Raw genomic sequence first — 18090 nt, 5'->3', positions numbered from 1 at the left:
TTAAGGATGTCTTTTTTGAACCTATGAAATTTCTGTGTTTGTAGATCAATAAAAGTCAGATACCAGCAATTCTGTGATGTTCAGCTGTTACCTGTTATGGTATTTTCTAATCCACATTTCTTCATCTTGTCTACATGATTCCAACTAAGTTTATCAAATGCCTTTTTAAAATTAAAACATTTCTCTTTCTACAATTTAATCTCAAATAGCCTGGTACCCCTGTAAAATTGGGATTAATTTGGCATAGGATGGTTTTAATGAGTCTGTGTTTCACTTTGGAACATCTGCTCATTTCTAGTATCTCGCTCATTCTGTGTGATTAAAAATTAATACTGAGTCTGTAGTTACATCTTAGGTTATTTAGTATTCTAAAATACATTTCATATTTGCTATTCTTTATTACTTTAGAGAAAGTAAGTAAAACAGGAGTGATTTTACCAAGGAATAAAGTGAAGTCTAGGGAGTTGGAAGGACTGGCCCAGTATCACAGGGTAACTTAATAGTATCCCACAAGATGAAGTTCCATATATTTGGAAGTGTAAAGTAATATGTGCCCTGGGCACATATTAGACATGTATAATAATAGCATGGTCATATAAACAGCCCACCTTAAAAGTTTTGAAACAAAGAAATCCACATTCCTACTCTGGGCATTATAGATTTGATGAGATGTTCCAGGATTCCATTTGAGAGTAAAGTTTTGACTACAAAGAAAAAAAATTTAAAAGTATAGTTTTTAATTCTTCCTGCTGACTTTGAAAGAATCTTCCATACCCTGTCAGTGTGACTTGATTGTCTTTGGAGAGTAATACTAAGTATGATAGGCTTATCATTTACTACTGGTGGACTATTAAATACCAGGCATTATAATAGGTGCTTTATGTAAGTAATTTTAATCTCAACTCTTCAAGATAGCTTTTATTATGGGTGCCTGGGTGGCTCAGTCTGTTAAGTGTCTGCCTTTAGCTCAGGTCATCGTCTCAGGATCCTGGGATCCAATTACACATCAGGTTTCCTGCTCAGCAGGGAGTCTGCTCCTTTTGCCTGCCATTCCCCCTGATTGTTCTCTCTCTCTCTCTTTTTTTAAAAAGATAATAACTTCATTTTCCAAATGAAAACACTGAACCTCAGGATAGGTTACCACCCAGAAACCCATTAGCAAAAGGATTCACTAGGGAAAGTTGCCTTGTGTTTCTGGGCAGTGAGGCTATAGTCAAGCCAAGTAGTTAGGATTTTATCTTGATGGTGTAGGCAGCCATTAAATAATTTAAAATACGGAAATAGTATGATCATTTTGAATAGTAACTCTGATAGCAGCATGTAAGATAAACTGGAAGGAGGTCACACCATGGTATAATGGCCTGAGCTTCAGCAGGCAAAAGGGACTGGTGAGAAAGAGGTTGACAGACATATTAAGAAATAGAACCAACCAGACTGAGTGCAATACTATGAAGTTGGAAGAGGTATTGAAGGCGACTATAAGGTATCTGGCCTGGATGACTGGATATAAATAGTGCTGTTAGCAAGGTAGAGAAGTAAGAGTAAGTTTGAAAGGACTGATACATAGAAGTTTTAGATGTGTTCATCTTTTTTCTGTTTTTTTAAGATTTATTTGAGAGAGTGGGTGAGTAGGGGGAAGGGCAGAGGGAGACAATCTCAAGCAGACTCCCCACTGAGTATAGAGCCTGATGTGGGGCTCGATCCTGTGACCCATGAGATGACAACCTGAGTCAGAACCAAAAGTCAGACGCTCTTAGAGTTGGGCTGCTTAGGTGCCCTTTAGATGTATTTATCTTAAAGTACTTAGGAAGGATTTCAGGTGGATATGTCTTGCAAGTTACTGAAAAGAGTAGGAAGTTAGAGCTGGAGATAGGGATTTAGTTGCCATCAGCATGGAGTTAGGTGATAGTTAAAGCATACAATTCTGGTATAGTTCTTTTTATGCAGGCTGATTTTGTTTTGTTTTTAATATGGGATTTTATCCCATTTATTGTTAAAACTAATTTATTTGGCCATCTTGTTCTATGTTCTTTATGTTCTTTGTTGTTCTCTTGCTATATCCTTTGTTGTTTGGAATTTTGATAAATGAACATTGTCTGCTACCTTCCCTGGCCCCATCCATACCCCCAACACCATTCGGGACTGGAGAGGAACAGAGCCTACCACTGCTGCTTTGCTGGAAGGTATAATTTAGACCCTGAGTCTGAATCAAAGAATGGGATTGGTGGTAGAGTAAGTGTGAATCACGCTGCAGGCAGTCTGTGTTTCCTAAAGCAAAGTCAGAATGTTATTAAAAAAAAAAAGGCTGAGGGGGACACCTGGGTGGCTCAGTTGGTTAAGCTGCTGCCTTAGCTCAGGTCATGATCCCGGTGTCCTGGGTTCGAGTCCCACATGGGGCTCCTTGCTCAGCAGGGAGCCTGCTTCTCTCTCTCTCTGCCTCTCCCGCTGCTTGTGTGCTCTCCCTCTCTCTTTCTCTCTGACAAATAAACCAATAAAATCTTTAAAAAAAAAAAAAAAAGGCTGAGGCTTACAGATGTCTTTTTTTCATCAGCCTTGTAATTTGTATATTTCTTTATAAATTGAGGCACTGAATTCTGGCCATATTATTTTTTCACTGTGTAATTCTTTTTTGCTGTCTTTAAGAGATACTTTCGTGAAGATTGAGGACTGCATTGATAAATACCATTTTATACCAGAATAATTCAGTCCATTTTTCTATTTTCCCTTGTTCCTTTTCAGGTGAACTTCTAGAGCCATGTGGTTATATCAAACCGGAATCTCCAGTTGTACAGCTTGGTTCTAATTTCACTGCAGTCTGTGTGCTAAAAGAAAAATGTATGGATTATTTCCATGTAAATGCTAGTTACATTTTCTGGAAAACAAACCATCTGACTGTTCCTAAAGAACAATATGCCACCATAAACAAAACAGCATCTAGTGTCACATTTACAGATACATCTTCATTAAATACTCAGCTGACTTGCAACATTCGTACATTTGGACAAATTGATCAGAATGTTTATGGAATCAGAATAATTTCAGGCTGTAAGTTTTGTTTTGTTTTTGTCTTATTTCAAACTTTGTTATGACTGTTTAATTACATTTGTAATGTCTCTTGGTCTTTATGAAATGCAGTTATTTGTTGGCTTTATTTACTTTTGGACATGCTTTTTTTAAAAAATAAGTTTCAAAGTGGAAGTCCATTTACATTACTGCTGTACAAAAAGCTTGAAGAGTAACATATCCTGAAAGTCGAGTATCTCAGTTTCCTAGAAAAATGTTTTAACATGAGACCCACAAAAAACAGTTCTTGAATTGAAATTTGTCAGTGTATCCATAGTAATTTTCAGTATCCTTTAATTGGTGAGGAGATCACATACAAAGCAACTATCTGAAGGTAAGTAAATATTGGAGAACGTCCTTTTGTGTCAGAGTAAACTTAGTCTGATCCAAGAGTAGCTTGTCAAATTTGTGGATCCCCAACACCATAATTTTGGTATTTGCTTTTCCTCCAACAGAGTTTAAGAAAACAATAGGAGGAGAAATATAAGTAAATCATTTGTTTCCATTTATTTGCCTCTTACTAACATGCAGCAATACTTATATACACTTCATGGGGAAATCAGTTAATATTCTTAAATAGTTACAAATGAAAGTTGATTTTGTGTAGAAAATTAATTTGAAACATGCTAGTTAGTGACAGTTACAGAAAATGTGTATTAATTTAAAAAGTACGAGTTTAAATAGAAAAGATGAATTTTTTAGTCACTAGTCTTTCATTATGTCTGGGGTTTTTTTGTTCGTTTTTCATCTAATTTCGTTTGCAAATGTCTTGGGTAGTATATAAATTGCATGTTATTTGTGGGTAGAAAGCTTTTGAAAATTGAACATTTTTCCCTTTTAGTGCCTCCAGAAAAACCTAAAAATTTGAGTTGCATTGTGAATGAAGGAAAGAAAATGATGTGTCAGTGGGATCCTGGAAGGGAAACATACCTGGAAACGAACTTCACTTTAAAATCCGAATGGCAAGTTGTTTTTAAGTTTTTTGTATGTTGAACTCAATAATTTGTCGTTTGTGCTAGAGTTTTTATTTCTTAAGGTGGAAATAGTAAATGCAAATTTTTGTCTAAGCTTTTATTTTAGAGCATCTGAAACAAAAAAGTGGAAAGAATAGTATAATAAATTCCCATGTGTTCATCATCCAGCTCAGGACATCCAGCTCTTCTGTATACCCCACCCCAAATTATCTTAAAGGAAATCTGAGACATATCATCTCATCCATAAATATTGTAGTTCATACCTCTGAAAGATAGGGATACTTTAAGACACGTAACTGTATACCATTATTATACCCAAATATAACTGAAGAAACTTCGATAGATTGTCCCATTTTCAGTTAGTTTCATGTTTCCTCAGATGTTTCATGAATATATGTATATACATACTTTTATAATTTTTTTTATTTGAGTATAGCTGACACATAATGTTAAAACAGTTTCAGCCATACAGTGTGGTGATTGAGCTAAGTGCTCACAACAAGCATAGCTTCTGTCCTCATATAACACTTTTAAAATGGCATTGTATTCCCTATGCTGTGATACAAATATTTGTATATATTTTTACAAGTCCTCAAATCACAATCTCCACGCATTACAAATTTGTTTTTTTTTTTTAAACCATAGATTCTGCCTGGTTTTCTTTAACTTTGCAATTCAGTCATTAAAGTAACTGTTACACATTGTTTAACATAGTCCTCTGTCCTTTTTTTTTGCCCTAGAAATTTCTATTCAGTCTAGACACTTGATCAGATTTAGGTTTTTTGTTTTTCCAAAAGTAATTCGTAGGGGTGGTATATACTTCTTAATTCTTTTTCTCCCCTTTTTCTTTTTTTTCTTTTTTTTTTAGGTGCACATCACACCATATTTTACCTTAATTGAAAGTTGAGTAATAATAAGCAGTTAGACAATTTATATCTGCTGTTTTTGTCAGTCATTTTTATCTTTCTCAGTTTTATTGTGAAATCATTGATACACATTACTGAATAAGTTTATTAGTAGCCTTATAGTATAGTGGTTTGATTTACCTAAATTGTGAAATAGTCCCACAATAGGTTTATCTAACAACTGTCTTTTTGTATAGATACAAAAAAAAAAAGGAAAAAAATTTTCTCCTTGGGATAACTCAAAGGATTTACTCTCTTCACATCTTTCCTATGTATCATACATAGTGTTGGTTATAGTCCTGTTGTATGTCATATCCCTAGTACTTAGTATCTTACAGCTAGAAGTTTGTACCTTTTGACCAGCTTTGTCCAGTTCCCCCTCTCTCCACCTTCTGCCTCTGGTAACCATAAGTTCTTTTTCTGTGTGTGTTTGGTCATTTTGTTGGCTTGTCCACAGATAAGTGAAATCATAAGTACTTGTCTTTCTTATTTCACTTAGCATAATCTCTTGTCAAAAATATAGGATTTCTCCATTTTTATGGCTGTCTAATAGTCCATCATGTACGTGTATCCCACAGCTTCTTTATCCATTCATCCATTGATGGACACTTAGGATGTTCCCATGTCTTGGCTATTGTAAATAATGTTGCTATGAACAAGTAGGTGTAGATATTTTTTGAGGTAGTGTTTCTGATTCCTGGATCAAAAATGCCTGGATCATGTGGTAGTTTTATTTTTAGTTTTTTTAGGCTCTTACATCTTTTTCATAATTGGCTTAAGCACTTTACAGTTTCACCAATAGTGCATAAGGGTTCCCTTTTCTCCACATGCAGACCAACATTTGTTATCTTTTAAATGATGGCCATTCTCAACAGGCATGAGGTGATATTACAGTTTTAAATAACATTCTTCACGTGACGGGTGATGCTGAGTGTCTTTTCATGTACCTGTTGCCTCTTCATATTATTTTCTTTAGAGAAATGCCTGTTCAGATCTTCTACCGATTTTTTATTTAGATTATTCTTTTGCTGTTGAGTTTTAGAGTTCTTTATATATTATAACTGTTAACCCCTTATCCGATCTATGGCTTCCAAATATTTTTTCCTATTCTGTAGGTTGTCTTTTCACTTGGTTAATGGATTCTATGCAGATTTCTATTTATTATTATTATTTTTTTAAAGATTCTACTTTCTTATTTGTCAGAGAGAGCACGCACACAAGCTGGCAGGGTGGCAGGCAGAGGCAGAGAAGTAGGCTCCCTGCTAAGCAAGGAGCCTGATGGAGGACTTGATCCCAGGATCCTGGGACCATGACCTGAGCCAAAGGCAGCGGCTTAACCGACTGAGCCACCCAGGCATCCCCAGATTCTTATTTTTATCTAATTTTTAAAAAAAATTTATTTGACAGAGCAAGAGAGCACATGTGGGAGCTGGGGGAGTAACAAAGGGAGAAAGAGAAAGCAGACTCTTCGCCTACTGGGGACCCCAATAGGAGGCTCGATCCAGGTCTCTGAGATCATGACCTGAGCCAAAGGTTGATGCTTAACTGACTAAGCTACCCAGGCACCCCGCATTTTTAGTTTTGCGTAGTTGTACATGTGTGTCTCCTATTTTTGCTTGTGCTTTGAGTGTCATACCCAAAAAATCAGTACAATGACCCATGTCACAGAGCTTTATTCTTACATTTTCTTCTAGGAGTTTCAGGATTTGAAGTCATAGATTTAACTCTATTCCATGTTAAGTTCATTTTTGTGAATCATACAAGATAGGGGATAATTTCATTCTTTTGTAGGTGAATATCCAGTTATCCCAGCACTGTTAGGAATTCCCCTGGGTCCCTTGTCAAATATTTGGCATAATTAATTGAATTGTGCTTGGGTTTATTTCCAGGCTTTTAGTTAGTTCTTTCCACTGGTTGGTCTATTTTTAATGCTAGTACTATATGTTTTGATGACTCTAACTTCATAGTATAGACTGAAACCAGGAAGTGTGATATTTTCCAGCTTTATTCTTTTTTTCCTCAGGATTTTTTTTTTTTTTGGACTGTTAAGTCATTTGTGTTTCCACATAAATTTTAGAGTGTTTTTCTGTACTTTTGTAAAAAATTGTCATCATAATCTTACTGCATTGAATCTGTAGATGGCTTTTGGTGGTATTAATGTTTTAACAATATTCTTGGAATTTGTGGGCACGGAGTACCTTTCCATTTATTGTGTCTTTGATTTCTTTCATCAATGTCTTATAGTTTTCAGAATAGAGGTCTTTTACCTCCCTAGTTAAATGTATTCTATTTTATTTTTTCTGATGCTCGATAGATTTCTTGATTTCTTTTTTAGAAAATTCATTGTAAGTGTATAGAAGCACTACTGATTTTTGTATTTTAATTTTGTATTGTTCAACTTTACTAAATGCACTCATTAGATCTAACATCTTTTGTTGAGAGCTTTTGTTTTTCTGATACTAAGATGGAGAGGTGGTTTTAGGTACTGTTGCCAGCTTGATCCATTCTTACAAAGTATCTTTTTTTTTTTTTTTTTTTTTTTTTTTTTTTTTTTTGGGTAAAGACAGGTTTTGTTTATTGGACTTGGCTTTGATATGACTGACACACACTGCATACATAGTACAAATTGATCTTAAACAGTTCTTGACTGCAGTTTTTATCAAAAGCTGGAAGAACTTTGCAGTGAATGCTTATACAGATCCATCTTTAGATCCTATAATTAACATTTTACTGTGTTTGCTTTATCACATATGTGGTGTTTATGCATACTTCTCTCCACCTATCCATCTTTTTTTTGTTTTTTAATGTATTTCAAAGTGACTTGCAGGTGTTAGTATATTTCACCCTTAAACACTCCAGCATTTACATTATTAAGTAGATGTAATTATACATTTACAGGTACATTTTTGATTTTTGGTAAAATTTGTGCATCTTTAAATATATCTTAGATACCTGAAGCGTATCAATCAGTGACCTTTGACTAGTATAGTTACATAACTTAGACCTTACCAAGATAAAAAACATTACTTACACCCCAGAAAGTTCACTCTGCTCCTTCCCAGTCAGTCCTATCCACCACTCTATCTCACCCCATCCCACAAAGCAACTACTGCAGTGATTTTCTTCACTGTAAATTTTTGTTTGTTCTGACTGTCATGTAGATGCAATCATACAGCATGTACTCTTCTGTGAAAGGTTATGACTCAGCAGAATAGTTTTGGGGATGTAACCATGTTGCTTCCCATTAGTTTTTCATTTAAAGGTTGGAGCCATCAGTGATCGTTATTTGTACATGAGGTAAAAAATAGTGGTATTCTTTTTGTAAAAACCTGATACACTTAAAACTTCTTTCATCAACTATTGGTTACCCTGAGGTACAGTTCATAGAAGCAAAATGGTATTAATGTTTCCCCTTTCTAACCAGTTTTATAAAGCATTAGTTCCCTAGCATCCCCTAAAGATGAGGGTTTTTTTTTCTCCTTCATTACAAATTCATACTGAAACACATTTTACATGTTTCAGTCCATTACTATTACTTTTCTTGATACTTACATTGTCCCATCTTTGGTTAGGAACCTACTCAGGTTGGCTTTTCCTTTTGACTTCACTCACTAGTCTTTGATAGCTGTCTTCGACAGCTTCCTTCCTTTTTGATAGGACATGACTTTCCAGATTCATCTTAGTATATATGTCCTTCCCCAGGCCTAGAATCAACCATTTCCCAAGTAGCCATGGTTCCATTTAATAGAAAATACTGTTTAGACTACAGTCAAGCTAGGGGAGCTTACTGCTATGGGCTTGTTCTAGGGTTTTACAGCAGATACAGCTAGGAAATGTTTTTAAGGTAAAATACATCATGCACTAATACTGATATTTCCAGTTTAAAATCTGGACTACCTGTTTTTACTTATGTCATCCATCTAACATCTACATCTTCTGTGCTGAAAACCTTAGTCTCCAGCACCACCAATATAATAATAGTTCTTTGCTTTATCTCATAGTAAGCAGCAGCTGCAGAATAGCAATGCCAATATCAACATAACAATATGAATACTAAAACAAATTTTAAGATTGTTTTTCTTCCCCTAAGGATATAGTTAAATGATGTGTTTTTTTTTTTTTTTTAAGATTTTTTATTTATCTATTTGACAGAGATCACAAGTAGGCAGAGAGGCAGGCAGAGAGAGAGAAGGAAGCGGGCTCCCCGCTGAGCAGAGAGCCCGATGCGGGTCTCGATCCCAGGACCCTAGGATCATGACCTGAGCCGAAGGCAGAGGCTTTAACCCACTGAGCCACCCAGGTGCCCCTTAAATGACGTTTTAAAGCTACTTAAAAGGGATGCTTGGGTGGCTCAGTCGGCTAAGCATCTGCCTTCGGCTCAGGTCATGCATGATCCCAGGGGCCTGGGATCACACTCTGAATCAGGCTCACTGCTCAGCAAGGAGCTGGCTTTTCCCTCTCCCACTCCCCTTGATTCTGCTCGCTCGCTCGCAAGTAAATAAATAAAATCTTAAAAAAAAATTACAAAAATTAAGGCACTTAAAATAGTTTCTGTGTGTTAAAGGACCAACTCAATACAAGAGTTCATATGTTTCATTTTGCTTTTGATTTTTAGGAATTTTTTAATTGAGACATAATTGATCTACAATATCCTGTTTATTTCAGGTATACATCATAGTAATTCATAAAAGTTACCTGTTTGATTGTGGTTTTGACTTAACCTCCTACTTTAAAAAAAAGTGTGTATATGTTTTTTAATGCATAATTTAAAATTAAGTGAGTAAATAGTACCACTTGAAACTTTTTTCATGATAGAAATCAGAAAGGGTTTGACTGGAAAGAGGCTATGGGGATTTTCTGGGGTTGACAGAAATTCTTACCCTGTCCTCCTGTCACCTAGTATATTGTGCTTAGAATAATCATAACTGCTTGAAGGAGGACATTGAGGGTACAGTAAGGATTGTTTCAGGAATGGAAAGAAATCGTAAGGTCACAGGAAATAGAGAATTTTTAGAGATGGGTCATTGGGGATAGAGCATAGTATTCTAAATGTAATGTTCTTGGCGTAAAATTTTGGAAAAAAAAAAAGTTTTAAGATACAGCTCAAACTCCATTTTAAAGGAAAGCCTGATAGTTCTTAACAAATTTTATTTTAAGCTGTAAGTCTGGGCTTCATTAGGTAACCTTTTTCACAGTAATTTTTTAAAATCTGTTTTTAATGCTCAATTCTTCCATTTTTGTATTTAGGGCAACAGAGAAGTTTGCTGATTGTAAAACAAAACGTGACACCCCCACCTCATGCACTGTTGATTATTCTCCTGTGTATTTTGTCAACACTGAAGTCTGGGTAGAAGCAGAGAATGCCCTTGGGAGAGTTACATCAGATCATATAAATTTTGATCCTGTAGATAAAGGTAGTTATAAGCCTGAATTTGAGAATTTATTGGGGTATATACAGTGGCTTATTAATTTAGTTTTTTAGATTTTAATCAATATAGAAAAAGCACTTACTCTTTTAATGATTTTTATAAATTTGCATTAATAACAACATTAAAAATCTGGAAAAATATTAATAATACAGCTATACTACAGTGGTTTTGACTTTGAATGTTACCTGCTAGTATTTATGCAATTATCAAACGTTTTACAACATAGCAATTTATAGTATACATGTTTTGTTTTGTTTTTGTTTTTTTGTTTTTTTTTTTTTTTTAAGATTTTATTTATTTATTTGACAGAGATCACAAGTAGGCAGAGAGGCAGGCAAAGAGAGGAGGAAGCAGGCTCCCTGCGGAGCAGAGAGTCCGATGCGGGGCTCGATCCCAGGACCTTAATCCCAGGACCCTGAGATCATGACCTGAGCCGAAGGCAGAGGCTTTAACCCACTGAGCCACCCAGGCGCCCCCATGTTTTGTTTTTATTGTCTCTGTCTTTACATATATCATAAATATTTGTCTTTTGATAACTGAACCTGAAAAGATTAATAGGCATATAATAACTTGACAAAACTACAATTTCTTTAGAAACCTTTTCTCTTCATTATAATAGTATGACATTGCATTGTTTTCCAAAATAATAGTTCATTTGGTAAGAATAAATACAAAATAAAATAGTATGTTTGAGTTTGTATAAGAAGTTATAAAAATGAACCATGATAAATATTCGGATTTATATTATTCTTCAGTGAAGCCCAATCCGCCACATAATTTATCCGTAAGCAACTCAGAGGAACTGTCCAGTATCTTAAAATTGACATGGATCAACTCAAGTATCCAGGATTTTATAAGACTGAAATATAACATTCAATATAGGACCAGAGATGCCTCAGTTTGGAGCCAGGTAAATTGCAAGTTACTGTTTATGCAAATAGCTTTGCAACCCTCTAACCTAAAAGTCTGAATATCCTAAGGTTGTGGTTACATGAAATATTTTGCTTGATTCCTCTTCTTGATCTGTGTTTCATGCAGGGGCAAACAGGAAGACATTCAGATTGAAAATACAGTTTTGCTTAGTACAGTAGCTTTGAAGTATGGGAGTGATACCAGGTGGTAAGGAATAGTATTTTTGATGGGAGGTGAAAGGAACACAAAAAATGAGCAAATTAAGTGGGGGAGTATATAAAGAGATTATTTGGCTAAGGTAGAGCAGGGGTTGGCAAACTAAATCTGCAAGCCAATTTCAGCCAGCCATCTGTCTTTATAAATAAAGTTTTGCTGGAACACAGCCACACTTCTTTTTTTTTTTTTAAATATTATCTTTGGCTATTTTGTGCTGCAGTGGACAAGTTGAGCAATTGGAACAGAGGCTGTCTGGCCCACAGCCTAAAATATTCACTATCTGGTGCTTTTTAGAAAGCATGTCAACTTTTGTAGAGGAAGTAGTTATTGGGGAACTTAAAAGACTGAAAAGGAACAGAAGAGTATACCCAAAGATGATGCTGTCACCAAAAGAAGTACTTGGAATTTTTAAAAAAGACAATCACCATAGCTTGTGCTCCCCGTAATATTCTTTGTTACAACTTCATCTGTCACTAACACTGTGCTTTTTCTTTCTCTTGTTGCAATAATGAGCTCATAAGGATTTGAGCTCATGATCTTAATACTTCTGCTTTCCATTCCACTTACAGAAGGACTGGTCAAAATAAAATTAGAAAAAGCAACAAATGAAAATGGATTAATGCTTCATATTATACAGAGAGGATACATACCTGAACTTCAGAATATTTTTTGGTATCACAGAATCTTCATTAATAATAACAAAAAAAGATACCTGCTTTGTATTCACTATTGAAATATCATAGTAATGAAATACCATAATAATAGAATTATTTATCTGTATTCTCTCTTTTCTGAAAATAAGTTTTGTTTTTCTTGATTGGGCTGGATATCTGCCTTTTTCCTACCCAGAGTTGTACTCTGCTCTTCCCTACTGTGCTTACTCTTGTCTTGGAATGCTGACCTGTATGGATTTCATCTGAGGGTTCACATTCTCTCTGGTTTCTTGGTGAATATGGTTAAAGGAAGCAGGGGATCTGGCAAGAGAGAAAAGAGATCAGCATATTTATTTTCCCTGTTTCCTCCTGGAGCTGCCCATTCTCTCAGCCTAAGGTCACTGTTCTACTAAAGTTAATCCCGTCTGACCCTCTTCTCCCAGTTGCTGTTGTCAGCCCTTTTGGCCTGGGAGTAATAACAGCTCCAAGCCCCTCAGTAATGACCACTATCTAAGGTTTCCCTATACTCTGCCCATACTTCCTTTTAAAACCCTTCCTGAATTGAATTCTAATTGGAGTATACTATCTTTCTCCTGCTGAGACCCTAAGTGTTACAGGCCCCATGGAAGAAAAATAAATGAATGGATTAATAATAGATGTTTCCATACTTTCCAAATCTACTGACTTCACTAATTAGACAGCTTTTTGATTTGCATTTATATCTCTCCTGAACTTGACTTTAATTTATTAGTCTAGTTTCATTAAATGAGTTTCCAAAATGTTAGGGAATTTAGGACAGTTACAATAAATACATGGGGTTTTTTTAATTAGTTGATCTGCTTTGATTTCAGATTCCTCCTGAAGATACAGCATCCACTCGATCTTCCTTCACTGTCCAGGACCTTAAACCTTTTACAGAATATGTATTCAGGATTCGTTGTATGAAGGAAGATGGTAAAGGCTTCTGGAGTGACTGGAGTGAAGAAGCAAGTGGTATCACATATGAAGATAGTGAGTAATTAAGATACCTGAGGAAATAAAGGTTTTGGAATTAGGGCTATGAATTGTATCTGGTTTTAGTAATGTAGACCACCTCCTTATTTTATGACCATTTTATTCAAACTTGTATTTTACACTTCTGTTCTAACATCAAGATGTAAAATGTGCATGATTATATTAATCTATTTGATTCCTCATAAAGAAGATATCAGGGAATGACCATGAGAAAACCTCTGAACTAACAGTTAAGTCCAGAACATTTTATAAAGGACGGTAGTTCAAAGATACCCCAAAAAGAGAATCATATCCTGACTCATTAAAGTCATACTAACAAAATATACCATAGTCCCTCACTGTCAGAAATACATGTGTACTATTACTTGTTCATTTCTACCAGCACTTAATAAACCCCTGGAAAAGAATCCTGGAGTTTTGGTTTATTTTCATTTTCCTTTCCCCACCCCCCACGATCATACGGGGCATAGAATATAGAATCCAAAAGTCATAAAAGGGTATATAGGATCCAAGGTAAGATTTCCTGCCCACAGCAGTTAAAATCAGTAATTTCTTTTGTAGCAGTCAAGAAATAGTCCTGTGGCATACAGATTTTTCTTTTTGAACAGTTTTATTCCATAGTTTCACCCTTCAGGTGTCAATGGCAACAGCTCTGGCTTTAAAACCTCCTGTACCACCACTGTCCCTTCACTTACAGCTTCACTAGAGGTTAGATAGTGAAGTGAGATTATCAAAGGCAGAAAAGTAAACTGCCTTTTCCACTAAGATTTTCTCTTATTCTCATAAGTGACATGAAAGAAAGTAGTTCTGCTATTGCTGATTTGAGGATCTTCAACTGGATTTCTTTGTCTTGGCTAGGAATTCTTAAACTGGGATCCATGGGGCCTTGAAAGCTGGTGGGTCAGTTGCAGAGGGTAGGCGAGGGGAGGGTGGTTCCTGAACTCAAGTGTGGGCAAAATATTACGGCTAGTGCCTGTGTGTGTTTTTTGGGAGGGGAGATGGTGGAAAATCATGAACCATTAGATTAAGCAATTCTTCAATTTAATGAGTGATTCCTCTAGATTCTTTTTTAGGAAGTCTTTTTGGACTATAACACTTTCATTATAGTTTCTTGGTCTTTATTTTGTATACTCGTGTGTATATCCGTACTGGCAACCTTGTCCCCAGCCTTGTGTCCTTTTTCTCTGTTTTGTCCTCCATAATTACCTCTTTTTAGTAAATCACATCATTGCTTAGATTTATTCAGATCCTTTCTTATTCTATTGAACCATAGCTTATAATTGCACTTAAAAAATTCTGAAAAATCGGTTGATTCCATAGGAATTTTTAAAACCTAATTTATTAGCATTTGATACTTGGTTTTATAAAGTGGATTTTCATTTCTCACATTGGTGATTATGACGGCAACACTGCGAATTCATTTTTATTGTATCTTGTCAACAGTCCTAACATAAGGTAATAAACTTAGCCCACATTTATTCCATTTATGTTGTTTTATATTCCTATACACACACACACACACACACACACACACACACACACACACACAGGAGTTTTAAGTATATATTTAAACATAATTTTTCAGTTTGAGTTCCAGCAGTAAGAAGTGATGATCCATCTTTGGTTATACCTTAGGATATGTTTGTAGTTTCACAATTTCAAGATTAGAAAAATAATCCAGTATAATCTAAATTACCAAGTGGTCTATTACCTGACTAAAGGAAAACCCAGGCATAGCATACTAGAATGGGGAAAATGATAGTTTAAACAGTGACTAAAGGGCAAGAATATTAAGAACAAAGTAAGAGAATAATTTCCAAGATGATACTTTATTGTTAAAAACTTCTATTTTAAAAAGTTCATGTCATTTTTTTAGGACCATCCAAGGCACCAAGTTTCTGGTATAAGATAGAGCCATCCCATACTCATGGCTATAGATCTGTACAACTCATATGGAAGGTAAAAAAAAAAAAAAATTGCATGTTTATCTTTTGTCACTTACATAAATACATTTTATATGGTATTATGAGTGTAGTTTTTTTTTTTTAAGATTTTATTTATTTATTTGACAGATCATAAGCAGGCAGAGAGGCAGGCAGAGAGAGGAGGAAGCAGGCTCCCTGCTGAGCAGAGAGCCCGATGCGGGGCTCGATCCCAGGACTCTGAGATCATGACCTGAGCTGAAGGCAGTGGCTTAACCCACTGAGCCACCCAGGCGCCCCATGAGTGTAGTTTTTTAACTTAAATTTTTATTCATCTCAGTATCAGGAAAACATTTGACAAATAGAAACACAAAGCTTTGTATATATTACATAAACTGCAGGTTATATCTGTTAAATACTTAAGCATTTGTGAGAAGTTCTATGAGAAGGATTTTGTCTGTCATCCAACTTTCCTGAGTGCCTCATAGAAAACAATTTTTAAAGGTTTTGAGTAATCAAAAGTATTGCCAATAATAATTGTTGTCAACTCTGTAAGGCTGCAAGCGTATCCATACTAAAACAAAAAGAACAAAAAAAAAAAAACCTCAGGAATAAAATATAATTTAGAGCCAGATAGCCACAGTGCAGGTACTATACAGAACTAAAAGCTAATGAAATGGTGCTACTTTTCTTCCTAAAGTTACAGGTTTACTCACTTACTATGTAGTAGTTTACTTAAGGTAGTAAATTGTAAATGAGGTTGCAGGTACCTTTTTTTCAGTTAAACATTTAGAGGTTTTGCATAACAGCAGAATTTGTGAACATGGAAAAATGATTAACTTTTATTAAATTTTTAAAATATTTTATTACAGACATTGCCTCCCTTTGAAGCCAATGGAAAAATTTTGGATTATGAAGTGACCCTCACAAGATGGAAATCACATTTACAGAATTACACAGTTAATGAAACCAAATGGACAGTAAACATCACAAATGATCGTTACATAGCAACTCTCACAGCGAGGAATCTGGTTGGCAAATCAGATGCAGCTGTTTTAACTATCCCTGCTTATGACTTTAAAGGTTTGTGTCTGTGAGATGGCATCGACTTATGGATGGGAAAAGGTGGTTCTTAATGTAGAAGATACTCTGTGGCATAGTACATAGTTAACTTACTCTAAGTGAACAGCCAAGTAATTTGTTTTATTCTTAGGTGGCTCACTTAAACTTTGAAGTGAACTACTTAATTCATTTCAGTCTTTTCTGATTACTTGTTTTTTACATACTATTTTAAGACTCTGGGAACCATATATGAATATGACTTAAATATATTGTTCATAGCTTTCAAAGAAGGAAAAAGCCATTTACATATAGAAAACACTTGAAGAATTTTGAGAAAGGAAGCATTTTAGTTTCAAAATAAATTGTCTATATGTAAATTATAATGTGCCTTTATTCATGGAAATACATATGCTACAAAAACTGATAGAAAGGCTATGTAAGATAGCAAAATTACAGATTTTTAATGCTCACTTATCATATCGGTATTCAACCTTTGTTTTAAAGCTACTCGCCCTGTAAGGAATCTTAAAGCATTTCCCAAAGATAATATGCTTTGGGTGGAATGGACTGCTCCGAATGAATCTGTAAACAAATACATCCTTGAGTGGTGTGTATTATCAGATAAATCGCCCTGTATCCCAGACTGGCAACAGGAGGATGGATTAGTACACCGCACCTATTTAAGAGGTATACCTGGTTAGAAAAAATTTAAGTTGATATCCTTATGTCTTACTCTTCAGACAGATTTTTCTTCTACATATTATTTGTGCATTACAGATGCTGTGGTCCCCTGAAAAGTTACATCTAGTTTGCCATATGTGTGACTCTCACTAAGTCACATCTAACCTTGTTCAGTTGCAGGGTCTTTTTATGGACAAAGTGGGGTTAATAGTATTTCTCTTTATAGTTAAGTGTTGCGCTTAAACTGTAAAGAGAAATATTATATGACCTCTGCTTGTAATTATTTGCATTCTTTCTGTACCTGATTTAACTACCTCATCCTGCAATGAGAAAATATTTTTCCGTAGCATCTGAATGACTTACACTCTTAGAGCTGTTGAATAGGGAAAGTGGAATTAGAACTCAGATTACCTTATGTCTTTTAACTGGAAGTTGTAATGGACAGAAAGTAATGATGTTGTAGAGCTCCAGAATGGTGGATTACCCTGCATTTTAAGGTATAACTTACTGTGTGGCTTTGAAGTGATAAAACAGCTTTAAAGAGAAAACATTCAGCTTGTATGTGGCCCCCCCCCCCAAGTACGGAAGGATAACCATTAGAATTCAGCTATGAATAATATAATTAATTAGAGAAAAGCTGTAAACAAGGACATAACTGCCATAAGGTTTGTGAGTTTGATTTATAAAACAGGCTATTTGGGGAGATGGAGAGGAGAAGGGAGTTGAGGGAAATTGGAAGGGGAGGTGAACCATGAGAGACTATGGACTCTGAAAAACGATCTGAGAATTTTGAAGGGGTGGGGGGGTGGGAGATTGGGGGCACCAGGTGGTGGGTATTGTAGAGGGCACGGATTGCATGGAGCACTGGGTGTGGTGCAAAAATAATGAATACTGTTATGCTGAAAAAAATAAAAAAATTAAAAAAAAAAAAAAAAAGGCTATTTGGCCCTCCTTACCCTCTTATTTAGTAAACAATTTTAATAAATTTGGTTTCTTCTCAGCCTTATTAAAAGCAAGGTAGAGCTAGAGGGAAGACCTACATTGGTAATAACTGGACAATAGAAATGTTTTTAAGATCGCATAGCATAATCTCCAGAGACTGCAGGTTGCATAGGGAGCCCTAAGAGTTCATAGCTCTGATAACATCACTGTATTACAGCAGAATATAACACTTACTCATCATCTTGATAATACTGAGTCATCCAGAAAAAGTAAAGTTACTCTGTTTAAGAAAGCAGCGGAGCATATAATAACTTTAT

General features: G+C 35.3%; 1 protein-coding gene across 4 annotated transcripts in view; it reads left to right on the top strand.

The window, feature by feature from the left end:
- Positions 1 to 18090, top strand: part of IL6ST (interleukin 6 cytokine family signal transducer) — a 56515-nt gene that overhangs the window by 28707 nt on the left and 9718 nt on the right. For 3 of the 4 annotated variants that reach the window (XM_047729638.1, XM_047729636.1, XM_047729637.1), the window contains 8 exons: positions 2740 to 3045; positions 3905 to 4025; positions 10190 to 10356; positions 11127 to 11281; positions 13004 to 13163; positions 15043 to 15125; positions 15961 to 16171; positions 16655 to 16837. In XM_047729638.1, coding sequence (XP_047585594.1) covers positions 2740 to 3045; positions 3905 to 4025; positions 10190 to 10356; positions 11127 to 11281; positions 13004 to 13163; positions 15043 to 15125; positions 15961 to 16171; positions 16655 to 16837 — 1386 coding nt within the window. Of the gene's footprint in view, positions 1 to 2739; positions 3046 to 3904; positions 4026 to 10189; positions 10357 to 11126; positions 11282 to 13003; positions 13164 to 15042; positions 15126 to 15960; positions 16172 to 16654; positions 16838 to 18090 lie in introns of those variants that run through there. The other variant, XM_047729639.1, reaches the window with a different exon arrangement.

Source organism: Lutra lutra, chromosome 5, assembly GCF_902655055.1.
Source record: "Lutra lutra chromosome 5, mLutLut1.2, whole genome shotgun sequence".
NCBI classification, from domain to species: Eukaryota; Metazoa; Chordata; class Mammalia; order Carnivora; family Mustelidae; genus Lutra; species Lutra lutra.
Note: the sequence above shows the minus strand (reverse complement) of the source record. Positions and strands in the feature narration are given on the sequence as shown.